At 39.5% G+C, this 16,426-nt stretch overlaps 1 protein-coding gene across 1 annotated transcript in view; it reads right to left on the bottom strand.

Annotated features, from left to right (window-relative positions):
- The window catches only part of CCNB3 (cyclin B3), a 48,632-nt gene extending 32,412 nt beyond the window's left edge, over positions 1–16,220 (bottom strand). Inside the window, exons 1-4 of the mRNA XM_080831261.1 lie at positions 16,090–16,220; positions 12,134–12,265; positions 9,873–9,959; positions 4,478–4,608 (exon numbers count right to left, since the gene is read on the bottom strand). Coding sequence (XP_080687387.1) covers positions 4,478–4,608; positions 9,873–9,959; positions 12,134–12,229 — 314 coding nt within the window. The 5' untranslated portion in view covers positions 12,230–12,265; positions 16,090–16,220. The remainder of the gene's footprint in view (positions 1–4,477; positions 4,609–9,872; positions 9,960–12,133; positions 12,266–16,089) is intronic.
- Between the last annotated feature and the right edge of the window lie 206 nt (positions 16,221–16,426).

Here is a 16,426-nt window from a genome sequence, read left to right as displayed (position 1 = left end):
GAGAAAAGTCCAGGCCCAGAAGGTTTTGCTGGGGAATTCTACCAAACATCTAAATTAATACCAGCTCCTCATAAACCACCCCAAGAAATAGAAGATATAAGAACAGTTACCAACTCATTCTATGAAGCCAATATTACTCTGATACCAAAAACAAAGATATCACAAGAAAATTATAGTCTGGTATCTCTTAAAAATATAGGTGCAAAAATCCTCCACAAAATACTAACAAATCAAATCCAGCAACACATAAAAGTATTATACACCATGACCAAGTGGGATTTGTCCCACGAATACAAGATTAGTTTAACATCCAAAACTCAATTCATGTATCAAACCATATTAATGAAATAAAAAACAAAAGCCACATGATCATCTCAATAGATTCAGAAAAATCATTTGACAAAATATAAAACCCTTTCATGATAAAGGAATTAATAGACTAGGAATAGAAAAGAGATTCCTCAACTTGACAAAGGACATCTATGAAAACCCAAAGCTAATATTGTACTTAATGGTGAGAGACGGGTGATTTCCCCCTAAGATCAGGGAAAAGACAGGATATCCAACTCTTCTTTAGAGGGTGGGAGATTTGTAGTGTAGCAGTATATAACTCATATAACATTGCTGATGCTTTAGGACAAAATCCCTCTATTCTCTGAATAAATTCCAAACTCTTTGCCATGATCTGCAAGGCCCTGGTGATCTGGCTCCTGTCTGCCTCTTCAAATCCAGCTCTTAAGAAACATTAGTATAGGAAATAGGTATTGAGTATCCATGATACCATAGATCTGGGGTGATCAGAGTAGGCTTCCTTGATAGAGTGACCAACTCTCTTTGTGACTGAGAGGGTTCTGGGGATGCAAGACTCTCAGTATTAAAACTGGGCAAATCTTAGGAAAACCAGAATAAGTCGGTCTCCCAATTCTTAGAAGACAAGAATGTCCAACTCTTGATACTTCTATTCAACATAGTACTAGAGGTTCAAGCCAGGGCAACTAGGCAAAAAAATAAAATAAAAGGCCTCCAGATTGAAAAGGAAGAAGTAAAACTGTATATTAGCAGATGATATAATTTACATACAGAAAATCCTAGGAATATACCCAAAAACTATTAGAACTAATATACAAGTTTAGCAAGGTTCCATGATACAAGATCAATATGCCAAAATCATATATATTTCTATATCCTTGAAATGAACAGTATGGAAAAGAAATTGGGAAAACAAACCCATTTACAACAGCATCGAGAAGAATAAAATGTTTAGAAATAAATTTAACAGGGGCACCTGGGTGGCTCAGTGGGTTAAGCCTCTGCCTTCAGCTCAGGTCATGGTCTCAGGGTCCTGGGATCGAGCCCCACATCGGGCTCCCTGCTCAGCAGGGAGCCTGCTTTCCCCCTCTCTCTGCCTGCCTCTCTGCCTACTTGTGATCTCTCTCTCTGTCAAATAAACAAAATATTAAAAAAGAAAGAAAGAAAGAAAGAAAGAAATTTAACAAAAGAATTACAAGACTTATATTCTGAAAACTACAAAAATGTTGCAAGAATTTAAAGGTCTAAATAAATGAAAAGACATCCCATGTTTGTGGGTTGGAGGAGTTAGTATTAAGATGGCAATACTCCCCAGACTGATTTACAGATTCAAGACAACTTCTGTAAACATCCCAGTGGAAACAGACGAGCTGATTCTAAAATTTATAAGGAATTGCAAAGAACCCAGAATAGCCAAAACAGTCTTGAAAAAGAGGAACAAGTTGGAAGAGTCACACTTCCTAATTTCAAAATGCACTATAGAGCAACAACGGTCAAGATATGTGGTACTGGCATAATGGCAGATGTGTAGATCGAAGGAATAAAATTGAGACTTCAGAAATAAACACTTTCATTTATAGTCATTTGATTTTTGACAAGGATGCCAAGATAATTTGGTGGAGAAAGATTAGTCTTTTTAACAAACAGTGCTGGGACAACTGGATATCTACATGTAAAACAATGAAGTTAGACCCCTAACACACACTAACAACAAAAATTAACTCAAAAGGAATCAATAACCTAAGAGCTAAAACTTTAAAGCTCTTCAAAGAAAATCTTAAATCTTTGTAACCTCTGATTTGGCAATGGTCTTTTATATAGGACACCAAAAGCATAAGGAACAAAGGAAAAAAATAAATTGGACTTCAACAAAATTAAAAACTTTTGTGCCTCAAAGGATACCAACAAGAAAATGAAAAGACAACTCACAGAACAGATGAAAATATTTGCAAATTACATATCTGATCAGAGACTTATAGCTAAAAAATATAAAGAACTCTTACAACTTAAAAATGAAAAGCTCAACAACTAGATTTTTTAAATGGGCAAATGATCTGAATAGACATTCCTCCAAAAGGTATGCAAAAGGCAATAAGCACATGAGTGATGCTCAATATCATTAGTCATCAGAAAAATGCAAATCTGGGGGCACATGAGTGGCCCAGTTGGCTAAGCATCTGCCTTCAGCTTGGTCATGATCCCAGGGTCCTGGGATGGAGCCCCACATCAGGCTCCCTGCTTAGCTAGAAGCCTACTTTTTCCTCTCCCTCTGCCTGCAACTCCCCTGCCTATGCTCTCTCTGTCAAATAAATAAATAAAATCTTAAAAAACAAAAGAAAAATGCAAATCTAAAGCAGTGAGATTCCACTTCACACCCATTAGAATGGCCATGATAAAAAAAAATAGTAAGGGTTGGCAAGGATGTATAAAATTGGAAACCCTCATATAGTGCTAGTAGGAATGTAAAATAGTGCCACCACTATGGAATACAGTTTGGTAGCTCCTCATTGAGATCAACACAGAATTACCATATGACCCAACAATTACATTCCTAGGTATACACACAAAATTATCGAAAATAGGTGTTCAAAAAAAAACTCGTACACAAATGTTCATAGCCACATCATTCACAATAACCAAAAGGTCGAAACAATCCTAATGTCCATCAACTGAAGAATGGATAAGGAAAGTAAAATATATTCACACAATGGGATATTATTGGACAACAAAAAGTAATGAAGTACTGATACCTGAAACAACGTGAATGAAGCTTGAAAACACTATACTAAATGAAAAAAGCTAGACACATAAGACCACACATTGCATAATTCCATTTATATGAAATGCCCAGAATAGGCAAAGCTATAGAAACAGAAACAAGTTTAGTGATTGCCTAGAGCTGGGAAGGATGGGGGAATTGAGAGGTGGTAGTTAAAGATACTGGCTGAAGGGGTTTTTTGTTGTTGTTTCTCGGGTTTTTTTTTTTTTTTGATTTACGAAAATGTTCTAAAATTCATTGTGGTGATGGCTACATAACTTCAAATATACTGAAAGCTTTCAGTACATAATGTGTGAACTACACACATTAAATGGAAGAATTGTATGGTATGTAAATTATATCTCAATAAAGCTGTTAGCAAAAAAGCCCACTTAGAAAAATGTGTGATTACAGTGAGCTCTCAATAAATGTCAGCCACTAGTTCTAGTGCTATTAATTAATATCCATTCCACTGAACCCTAAATGAAGGCAAGAATGTTTATGGTATTTTCTAAGGAATTCCCTGCTAAAGTCAGAATTATAAAAGAAAATAATTCAGGGAATTAAAGTCAAAATACACATAGAAATCCCAGGAATTTCATTTCAGCAAAAAACTAAGTAGGGATAAATGCTAATCTGGTTTGATTTCTTTTGGCTAGATAATTAGAAAAGTGTCTTGTAGACCTACCATGTTAATTTCCTGGAATTCCCCAACTTTTTCTCTTACCCTTTGGAATCCATGCTTAAGCCTACTATAGTTAACTAGATAATTTATTCTTTTCTTTCCTGAAAGTAATTCCCACCAGGATGAGGAGAGGCTATAGAAAGGACTCACTCCACCCTCTAACTCTTCTTCTAATAAAAGTTTTCCTAGAGGTAAATCCTTTTTCTAACCCAAATGAAAATACTCATATCTACTTGCAGAACCTGTGAACAGGTCCCGCAAAATCTGGAAAACAGAGGTTTTTGGCCTAGAGAGATGGTAATTTCTCTCCAGTAACAAGGGACAAACCTCTCCCAAAAGCTTCTAATGAGATAAGCAGACTGGCAAGCTATCAGCCAGCTGCTGAGTATCCCCTGGAAAATTGCCACCACAATCTCAAGCACAGACTAGCTCAAACAGGGACTGAATTACTAAAAGAGAGAAAAGGTGTGCACAAGATCTTTTGGCAAACTTCCCAATGACAACAGCTCTTTCAATATGCACATGCCATGGAAAGAAAAAGAAGAGGCCTATAACACTTCAGCAACCACATCTGGGCTCACCCGCAGCACCCAAGGGTTAGTGTGGCAATCACCACTGTGGCTCACTAAATATGTTCTCAGTGGAGGACAACAGGAGGTCAAAAGATGTCACATACTCTTCTTTACCATCTAAAAATACTGCCATCTGAGTCTCTTCTCACTCACCTTTCCTTATTCATCTCATTGTTTTTGGCCAACCCAAGAGCAGGTGTGTTCCCTTTTATCTTCTTGGAAACATCCTTAACAAACTCCTTATTGGCTTCCTTCTTGAGCTGGGCAGGTTGACTTTGAGAAGCCTGCAAAAAACATGGGATGCGGGGGAGAAGGAAGCAAGGAAATCTAAAGAACCACAAATTACCTAATAGGTAGCACTTATAGGAAAGTTTCGACCCACATCCCCACCTTGGACACTTCATTTGGGTGTTCCCAGGAGTAATAATCAAAACATCCCACAACCAGTGTGGCACTGGTGCCAACCAATCAAAATGGAAGCTAGCAATATAGTAGTACTGCTACATATTAGCCAAATAGCAGCCTGAAGTGATTCCAAGATACACAGAATGCAGTTCTGATCTCCATGTCAGGTATACTTGCTGGAGAAGTCCCCAAAAGATGTTTTGTTAATATCACATTCTACTTTGACTCCATAAGACATTTAGAGGGGGGAAAATGTAACATAACTGGCTTTGCTACCTGGGTTTACCAAGATTGACTAGCTTTTCAGGGTAGGCCTCTAAGACAACAAACACTACCTGTGACACATCTATCCCATCATTGAGGGGATTTTTATTTAACATGGGGCTTTGGGGAGCTCCACCATAAACTCTAATCATAACAAATTCTATCGAATAGTAGAGGAGATCATGAGATTTTGAATAATACCAGTAAAAATGGAATATAATTAGGTTCAGTTTGTTTCATTTAAAAGTTATGGCTTTAAAATGAAACAAACTGAACCTAATTATATTCCAAACAAATACCATAATCACACTAAGGGATAAAGAAAAAGAAAACAGAAGAAAATACAAGAAACAACTAATCCAAGTAAACACAGTTTTTGACTATATACCCTCAACATACACATCCTCAATCAGGATGGGTTTGTGGAGTGGCAGAGAATATTGCAAATAAATGTGGAACTCTTTTTTTTTTAAGAGTTATTTATTTATTTATTTGTCAGAGAGAGCACATGCAAGGAGAGCTGCAGGCAGAAGGAGAAGCAGGCTCCCCACTGAACAAGGAGCCCGATGCAGGACTCATCCCAGGATCCTGGGATCATGGCCTGAGCCGAAGGCAGACACCCAACTAATGCCACCCAGGTGTCCCAAATCTGGAACTCTTTTTAACTCTTTTATTATGGTGGGATGGATGAAGTAATTTTGAAATCCTTTTAGTTGTGTTATAGTACTGAATAAATGTGTTGATGTCCTCATTGTAGAAGAAGGAACATACATATATCGATTGGGGAATGCCAGGAAAAACCCTGTGTACTGGAATAGGAGCTGTGTAAATTCATGATTTCTTAAATAGGTATATGTATATATACACCTGAGTATATGGGTATATGTATAAATGTGTGCACATCGGTGTATACAGATATATGGATATGTATGTTTAAGTACACATATATTTATATGGGTATATAAAGATTTGGTTTAGACAAAAATCATAAATGGATGCTAAATCTAGGGCAAATTTTGATGAAGAGCAAATTATTTGCAGGCTCTTAAGAGTGTATCACTACTTATTAGCTGCAACAGGAAAAAAAATAAACAGTATTATACAGTGGGAACCAGATAATATCCTGACTGGGTGACTAAAATTTAATATCACCAGTGAGAGACAGATGGACATCATGTGCCTCCAGATGTGATATCTTACAAAGGACAGAGTATCACCTACACAGCATCCCAACCAAGAATGTGTAACATCAGTCTAGTCACATGGGAACATCAGACAAACACAAAATGAGGAATGTCCTATTTTTAAAAGGGTGTCCAGGGGTGCCTAAGTGGCTGAGTTGGTTAAGCATCTGCCTTCAGCTCAGGCCATGATTTCGGGGTCCTGGGATTGAGACCAAAGTTGGGCTCCTGCTCAGCAGGGAGTCTGCTTCTCCCTTTCCCTCATGCTCTCTCTCTTCCCTCAAATAAATAAGTAAACCTTTAAATATAAATAAAAGGGTGTTTTAAAGGGACTGTATTTTTCAAAAATGGTAATATCAATGAAAAACAAATACAGGCTATGGAAACTTTCCAGATTAAAAGCAGCTAGAGACTCTGAAAATAATAATACGTTATACATTAATTAATTGAATTTAAATTTAAAAAAATACATACACTTTTTTTTAGAAGCAGCTAAAGAAATGAGAAGTAAATGATACTACACTGGATCCTCTACTGGACGGTAAAAGTACTTACAACATTGACCTTATAAGGTCAACTGAAAAAATTGGACTATGGATAATAGATTACATAAAAATAATGTATCAATGTAAATTTATAAAGTTGTTAACAGTACTGTGGTTATATAACACAATTTCTCAGGGGCACCTGAGTAGCTCAGTCAGTTGGGTGTCTCTTAGTTTCAGCTCAAGTCATGATCTCAGGGTCACAAGATGTGGGCTCCATGCTCAGCAGGGAATCTGCTTGAGATCCTCTCTCTCCCCCTCCTTTTGCTCCTCCCCCTACTTGCAGTCGCGCGCTTGCACGCGCGCTCTCTCTCTCTCTAAAATAAATAAATAAATCTTTTTTTAAAAAGACAATTTCTCTGAGGAAATATACAGTGAAGTACTTAGGGGTAAAAAGCCATGACGTATGTAAGCAAATGGGATAAAATGTTAACTATAGGTTAATCTAGGTGAAGAGTATATGTATATCATTTGTACTACTATTTATTTTTGCAACTTTTTGTACCCTTGAAATTATTTCTAAATGAAATATTTAAAAATATGTCTTTGTATCATCAGATCATAATAAGCAACTGCAATCCAACATGGAATTCTTTCTTAGGTCCTCAAGTCATCCACCTCTGCTTCTCAAATAGTTTGGCACTGTTTTCATTTTAACTTCTTACCTAAAGTTTAACAAACTCCCTATATGTGCAACTGAGATTCAGAATTAGAAAAGAACTGCATTCTCGGCAGGAGAGATAAGACCCCAACACCCAAGGTGAAATTCTCTACTTGCCATATGTGAAGGTTCAAAGCACTAATATTCTCAGATCTAACTAAACTCAAGGGGAGAGGACCTTAATCTGAACTTCCTGACAACTGTCTGACCAAAAAAATAAGAAAGTTGTGTCCTACTGACACAAAATCATTTAAGTAAATGTGGATATAGACCCTATCTCCTTGTCTACTGGCTTAGGACCAGCTCTTACACATCAAGTCTTTCCCATGCTGGAATGATAAAGGCAAGGGAAAGAAAAACACAGATTAATTAAAAACAGATCAACTCTTTGGCATGCCAGGACCTTACTGGTGAATGCTGAGGGGAAAAAAAATAGATGTGTGGACATGGAGACTTAGTATACTGACAGGAATACAGACAGGAAGAAGCAAATAATCTTAGAGGTAATCCCCAAAATTCAGAAATAAAGGAGCCCACACCTTCAAATAGATGAGCTCAGACATCTGCAGAAATGCCCAGTCCTAGGAAGGGCTTAGGCACATTGTAGTGATGGGACATTTTTTGGGAAAACACCAAAGACCATTCAAGGTTACCAAAATGAATCTTCAAAACTTGAATGCAAAAGGGAATTAGACTGAGTTTCTGGAAAGCTAGAGGCAGAGCTACTGCTCAGAGATGCCTTGCTTCTCCCACTTCCACCCTGGATACAGATGTGGCCTAACAGATAATTGCAATGAGTTGGAGAACCAGAGGGCTCTGGATGATATCTGCATGTATTTCCTATTAGTTTGTGTTTGTTCTTTATGAATGGCAATATAAACTTCATGAAAAAAAAAAGACTGCGACATAGCAAGAAATCATCTCACATGCTGTGAGACCTTGCTTTGCACAATGTCACCACTCTTCCATCAGGGACTCTGGGGGTCAAGGGAAGCCACACCAACATGAGCTGCATCTGCTTCAGAATTGTGTGGCTACCTTATTTCAGCCAAGTTTCTAGATCCATGGTGAAATAAGTCAGGAAACAAATCTAGCGTTACAGGTCTGTGTGGAAAGGGTCTCTTTCAACCAAGGCACAGTAAATCTGAAATTATTCAGAAAGCTGTAACCCAATCATAAATGTTCTAATCTGTATGGGGAAAATTATGTATGGGGAAAAATATGTTAGTACAAAGGTGGTCACATAGCAGCATCTAAAGAGCAGAGATCCAAAGAAGAGAACTTTGCCAATGCTTATCCAATCCTGCTCAAGGGGGTAAGCCAGAATACTTGTATTCAGATACAAGTATTCTGGTAGCTACAGAAGGACACCCTATTATGGAAGGCAGGAATAGCTCACCAGGGTTCTCTGTACCCTAGATGAAACAGACTTCAAAAACAACATTGGGGGACGCCTGGGTGGCTCAGTTGGTTAAGCAGCTGCCTTCAGCTCAGGTCATGATCCCAGTGTCCTGGGATCGAGTCCCACATCGGGCTCCTTGCTTGGCAGAGAGCCTGCTTCTCCCTCTGCCTATGCTTGCTCACTCTCTCTCCCACTCTCTCTCTGACAAATAAATAAATAAAATTAAAAAACAAACAAACAAACAAAAACAACATTGGGCAAGTCCTGATCTGTAGACATAATTATGGTATCTACATTACAGAAATAAATGAGGATTAAGGGAGTTGATACAGGAAAAAGTGCTTAGAATAGTGTCAGGCACCTGGTAAACCCTCAGTAGACATCAGTTATTATTTTCTAAAACCAAAGATTACCTTTGGTCCAATTCTACATTCAATTAGTAACAGTTTAACTATCAGTGCTGGGTTTTGCTGGTATCTTAATAATACCAGAAGGGAGTAAACTCAACAATCTTCTTCAAAATTGAGTTTCTCAAATCTCCACGTTGAAGACCAGATCATGGAACAGTAGTCCTCAATGGTTCTGTACATCAGGGGGCATTTTTTATTGTCACTGTGAATGGGATGCTGCTGGAATTTAATGCCAGGAGCCAGAGATACTGTGGCTGAGGACAGTCCTACATAATAGAAAAACTACTGCACCAAATGCCCATAGTGCTTGAATTGATAAACACTGCCTTGAACTACAATATATCCATCAAGATATCTCCAAGGCCTAGACAGCTAGTTGAGCCATGACTGGACTTAATCTAAGTGCAAGATCCCTTATATTTATATACAATTATATACAATTTTGTATCTGATAATCACTCTGTCTACTGCTTCTAGAAAGTTCAACAAATTAATCCAGATGGTATGTGCCAGCAGAAGAGCTCCTGCAGCTTCTGAAATTGGATCATTAATTCCAAGTAAAATTGGCTCTCAACATTCTAGAGAGGGTCAGTGTCTGGTAACCCAGAATGATCCCTTAAGGAAGAGATTATCTCAGCCATATGCAAAACCATAGGAGGGGACTGGACTAGCATACTCACATTGGTGAGATCTTCAAAAGCTGATCTCTTTTTGCACCGTCTCTTAGGTAAAGATGAAGAAATCTTTGCTTGGTAATTCTCCCCTCTCTAAAAAAGTAAAAGAGGTAAATGAGTATATCTAATAATGAACACTTTTCAGAGGCTTTGGGTCATCTTTGGAGCTCAGGGGAAACTCCAGAATCTCCAAGCAACTAGAGATGTATATAATAAACTCCAAAAAACTACAACAAAAGGAAATTTTGGCACTCACTGCTGCTTAGAGAGTCTCTGAAGGAGGTAATCATTGATCATGGAGACAAAATTAGCATGATGATATTCAGTGTAACCCCTAGAATGAGCAAAATGGCTTGGTAAAGTTTTTCCTCTTAGTTCTCTCATCTTTATGGTTATCTGATCCAAAATTAACAACCACCACCACCACCCTGCCATTCCCAGTCATTCCTTTAATATGGATGCTCTCAAGTAAATCAGTTCAGTAATTTAACAAATATTTAAGTATCTCTTATGTTATGTATTTAAGATATTCCCAATAAGGACAATAACACACATACCTAGATACTGGTCCAGGATCACCTCTTTACTAGCTGCTGACCTTGGACAAATCGCTTACTCTTTTAGGCCCAATTTGCTTATCAGTAAAATTGAAATGGTAACCTTATTTGAGGATCAAATGAGAGAATATGTGTTTTTTATAGTCTGTATAGAGGTGCTTAGGTGGCCCAAATTTTGTGTTTTGAGAAAGGAGTCTGGTAATCCATATTAACCTCTAATTGTCAGTGTCTATGAAGGAGAGGTAGTGGATGGGAGGAGAGGTGAATATTTTGGAGCAAAGAGGGCTTTCTTTCTGGGTATTGTTTATCTGTGCATGCCTTACCCAACTCCCAACTGAATAAGATCATTTCTACGGGGCTACAGGTTAGGGTAAATCACACTGTAGGGCTCTTCTACTCTCTAACAGTTTTTCTTTGGTGAAAGCCTCCAAAGTAAATTTCTTCTATGAAATGAGAACCCTGCCCTACTTAGATCAGAGAGTTGCTATGATGTGAAGCAGAGCATTAGGGTCACACCATCTTTTGCTCTGTTTTTCATCTACATCATGAACAGTTAATACATGACACAGTAAGTGATCAGAAAGTTTAGAGAATTGGATTCATAGTACAATAGACCAATCTAGCATAGCAGAGCAATCCTGAAAGAGTCGAGAAGAATTACTTCTACTTTCTAATTGATTAAGCTAAGAAATCAGTAAATTATTAGTCTTTTATCTAGTTCATGATAAATAATCCTAGCGGAAATAATTAGGAAAAATAAAATATTTGGTGGTTACACAAATCTCACAAATTAGCTAAGAAATACACTGTCAGTCTGCTATCCAATTCCCACTTAATATTACCAGTAGAAATAATCAGCCCCAAATAAAACTCACAGGTAAACGTGAACTCAATAAAACTTAGATTTATAAAATGTGCCCCCAGAAAGCTGGATTTGGAAAAATAACTGCCACAAAATAAAACTTATTATGGCAGAACTCTAATCAGCAAATTCGAGATGGCCAAAAATCTGATCAAATCTTTCTTGCCAAATTTATATATAAAAAAATTTAGCCCCTCCATGAAAATCATTTTAGTAAAAGAAAAAATGAAAATGATTAGAAAATGTTTATCTATGCTGAGAGAAAACCAATCAAGGAATTTAAATTGGCTTAATGATGTTTGTTCCAGGAAATACTCCCTTAATGACAATTCATCAGTCTTAGTAAAACTCTGATTAAAATATGTACGGTGACAAACAAAGAACATCCCAGGGTCAGAATGACAGTGTCAAACTATCTACAAGGTCAAAAAAGCAACATCAAAATGGACCCCTTCTTCAAATTTAATAGCTATAAAAAGCATAATAATACATTTGTTGACCTAATCTTCATAGTCTCCCCAAGATGCACCAAGCAGCCTCCCAGCAAGGTGCTTTGAGCATCTCCCAGAAATTAAGAGTACAGATGTGATCATTAATGAGAGCTGAGTATTGTTTGCTTTTGAAGGACACCCTTCATTTCAGCTCTGCATTTGTGGAAAAGAAGAGTTCACACGTAGAATCCAAGTTCTAATTTGCTAGTCTTCTTAAACTACAAGAGCTACCACTCCTTCCCAATTTCCCAGATTAAACAACACATATTCAGAAAGATTTAGGGGTGAGGATAGGGACTCAACCAAAACAGGAAGAAGCTACTCCAGGCACTGTTGGGAGAGACAGCGTGCTCTAACCTTTTCAGACTGGCCATGATCACTGGGAACAATTTTGCTGGACTGCGATTTCTTAGTCTCAGGTTTGGAGCTTTGGGAAGGTAGTGGCAGTGGCATCTTTCACAGGTTCAGCAGTGTCTCTCCAAGATAGGGCTGCAATCAGAAAGGGACTCTTTAAAACACCATTCACCAGAAACACTGCCAAACTCTCTGAAAACTCCTGAGAATACCCAGTTTCTCTATAGCATCTCTAGAAGAACATATACTTTGAGTTGGGCAGATCTGTGTTTAAATCTTAGTTCTACCACAATTAACCTTAGGCAAGTGACAAACTCCCTGGGCTTCAGTTATCTCATCTGTAAAATGGAGAAAAGTATACCTACCTCTGCGGGGCACTGTTCAAATTAAACAAGACACTCTATCTAAAAAGCCCAGCACAGTGCCTGTCATCCTCTGTGGGCACTGGAACTGTGGCCTGCCTCCTAGTTTAGGCCTGGGAACACTGGGAACGAACACGTCACATGAGTGTTATGCATTAAAAATGATCAAGAACATGCAGATCATATAATATAGAAGACAGCTGGAAGGGTTAATGTTCTTTAAAAGGCACAGGGTCCTGGCACAGCAATTACAATGAAGCTACAGAGAAGATGCTAGAATACACCACGAACATACATATATGCATGATAGGTCAGAGTATTCAAAGACTGCATTCAACCAAAAGAAACCGCAATCTGGTTCCAGAGACACCTGGTAGGGGAAAAAAAAATTCAAAAGATGAGATGACAATAGAAGGAATTAACTTATTGAAAATCACTTGACATAAAAATTTAACGGTCATTACAGTCCTTGAGAGAGTCCTATCTTTGTCCCATCTCGGTGGGGGACCTCATTCTACATTCTTTAAGGTTCTTTTTTGTGAGTCCTCAATAGTTAGGATCCACCTAGGTGTCTTACGAGCAAATGCCATTATTAGGAGGAATCGGTTTTTGGATATACAAGAGACCCCTCCCACTCAGATGCAACTGCCCTTCCAAACTCACCCACATTCAATCTCCAAATTCAAATGCATTTGACGAAGAACAGGCTCATCTAAGCAAGACCCTAAAGCAATGCAACAAGCTTACCATTCTGTACCAGATATTTCCAGCAATGGTGATATTCATGCAAATAAATCATGCACCTTATCCTATAAGTAGTCACATGCACAACTCTAAATGTAACATTAAAATGTGGCAAATGATTTAGTAAAAGTAAATAAAAAGTATTAGAGAAACACAACGGAAAGTCAATAATCTTCTTGGGGAAACGGGTGGGAGAAGGCTTCATAGCAGAGGTTATATATAATCTAGACTTAAATGACAAAGAGGTTCCCAAGTAGAGTGGGGAGCTTTCCTGGAAAAGAAAGTCTGAGCTCAAGCTGAGGCCTGAACATGCTGAGCGCAGCAGGTGCAGAGACACCCCAGCTGTCTGGAGTGTAGAATATAAAGAATGTAATTGGGGAGGAGTTAGAAAGGGGCTGAATGCTAGGCTGGGGCCAGGCTGGTGAGAAAGGGAAGCAGAGAAGACTGCAGCTTGAGGAAAAGGTTTAAGAAAGAAGAAAGGCTGATTTTGGATGAAGTATTAAACATTTTGTCAGTCAAGAAAAGTCAGTACAAGTCTGTGCCTTTACATTTTTTTAAGATTTTTTTTTTATTTATTCATTTGACAGACAGAGATCACAAGTAGGCAGAGAAGCAGGCAGAGTGAGAGAGGAGGAAGCAGGCTCCCTGCTGAGCAGAGAGCCCGATTCGGGGCTCGATCCCAGGACCCTGGGATCATGACCTGAGCCGAAGGCAGAGGCCTCAACCCACTGAGCCACCCAGGTGCCCCTGTGCCTTTACATTTATTACCTCAGTTAATCCTCGCAACAAAACTGGGAGGGTACACAATACAAATACAGTTCTTTTCCATTTTAGAGGCCTCAATGTGTTAAGGGACTTACTACACAGGACAAACTATTAAGCAGCATAGATCCCCTGGCTCTTTCGAGGGCTCTTCATGAAAATACCAGGAAGTCTCTCCAATCATACTTAAAACACTCCGAAACAGTCCATGGTCCAAAGCGAAAGGCTGTATTGTAGTATTGTAAGGAGACAGAGTGAACATATTTTTTTAAGAAGCAACTGGATTTCTAAACCAGACAACTTAGCATCTTTGAGCCTTAATTTTCTCGTTTGCAATAGAGGAATACCACCATTTACTTGCCGAAGCAGAAGTAAATGTGTATGTGCAAAACTTAACCCACAGTAGGCCCTCAAAATAAGTGGTGAATCTTACTTTCCCTCTCTTCGCCCAAATCCAAACCTATTTTCCATCTCATCTTTCAAAACTCAGCCAAGCAGCAATAAAGCCAAATCGGGTGCACCCACCCTTAACTGTGCTCTATGAAAACCCCTTACCCTGCTGTTATTATTCACACCTCGGACCATTTTTTTATGGATGATCAAAGACTCATGTTCTGAAACTTTTATCTTCCAAGGGGAAAGAAAAAAATAGAACTCAGCAGGCTAGAAAACTTTCAGCTGATGATATCACAGGGTAAGTAAACCTCAGAGAGAATAAGCTTATTCAGATGATATTCATACACCACCCTCATTTTCCCCGACACTAATCACTTGCTTTGGGGGACACACACAGTGACTTAAGTAACTCATTTCTCTGCCATTAGGAAGGAGGAGGGGATTGACACCACTAAAAACAAGCTTTCATTAAGGGACATTCAGCAGAACATTCTTGACTTCTACCACCTACAGAATGGGCTTTTACTTGGACGAGAAAATTATAATCCTTTTCACTTTCCAGACTTTCCATCTTCCACACGTATACACTCATAAGTGTGGGAGACTCCACTGAGCATCCCGGGACCGGTGCTAAAACCCAAAGAGGGGCAAGTGGGCTCATTTAGAAGCCCAGTTGCTTAGACTCCAAAACTATAGATCAAGACAGTCTACAGGAAACAATAGCAACTTCATTTTATATCTAAAAGCAGGTTACAGATAGCAAGACAGTGAGGAGAGAATGCAGCATGGTGTCCATGAAAGCAGCACTAGGCTGGGAAGAATGCCTAGGATCTAGCTCTGACTCTGCCCCTGGCTGGAGGGATGATGCTAGGCAAGTCTCTTTTCCCTCTCTAGGCCTTTGTTTCCCCACCTAAGAAAATGAGGCAATGGGACCAAAGGAGCCACCTAGCTATTCAAACCATGGTCAACAGACCAGCAACATTAGCATCACCTGGGAGCTTGTTAGCAATTTAAAATCCCAGGCCCGAAGCTAGACCTACCAAATCTGAAAGTGCAAGTTAACAATATCCCCTAGGTGATTTGTATGTACTTCAAAGTTTAAGAAGCACTGTTCTAGGGTCCTTTGACCTCTGACATTCTAGGATCCTAAGTGGACGAAAGCACAAAGCAGTGGGAAAGCCCAGAGCTGCAACGGTTGAAGTAGGGGATAGAAGAGAGCCAGTGGAGACAAAAGCGATAACGAGAGAGAGAGAGAGAGCGCGCGAGACAGAGAGCGAGCGCACACGTTTCCATCCTCCTTCATACCCTCAGACCTGTAATTCAAAAGACGTCCCGCAAGTAGCACTGACTTAAATACCTCCCGTGGATGAAACTGATCCTCCATATTTGCACTTGTGAAGACTTTTTTGTAAACGTACTCTGATTCAGGCTTGTTGTACTGTTCACTCTATCTGAAAGCTAGGACACAATCTCATTTCTTTTGCCATCTCACCCTCGAAAACACACTCCCTGCCCAACTTCGCACAAACTGCTGACTGACAGCAGAACAAAACAAAGGTTTCATGGCAGGGATGCCTTGCCTGCCGGCGAGAGAAGACAGCGTGTTAACAAGGCGCTGGAGTGGTGCTCAGGCATCAACCCGCTTGTGACAGGGCCGGACATTCGAGCGGGCAGTATAAGCTCAAACGCGCCTACCTCACACCGAGACTGAGGGCAGAAGAGGAAAGATCACGGACGCACTCCTAGACCAGGAGAGGCCCGGGAAATGAACGGAGCTCCGTGTTGTAGCGACCTGTGTCCTTCTCAACCTGGCCTGTGCTCGCTCCAATCTGCCCAGTAGCGAATTTGAAAATTACAGCCCCAGCAGGAAGCGCGGTGGTGATTGGTCAGCAGGGGGGCCAATCAGCGGGCACAGCTGGGGCGTCTGCTCCCCTAGCAAGGAGGGGCGGGGCTGGGTATTTTTAAATTGAGTTCCGCAGCTAATAGACTTCGCATCGGGGCGTGGTTTCGAGTACAATTGGTTGAACCCGGC

The sequence above is a fragment of the Martes martes genome (assembly GCF_963455335.1).
Source record: "Martes martes genome assembly, chromosome: X".
Classification (NCBI taxonomy): Eukaryota; Metazoa; Chordata; class Mammalia; order Carnivora; family Mustelidae; genus Martes; species Martes martes.
This window is presented reverse-complemented; position numbering and strand designations above follow the sequence as displayed.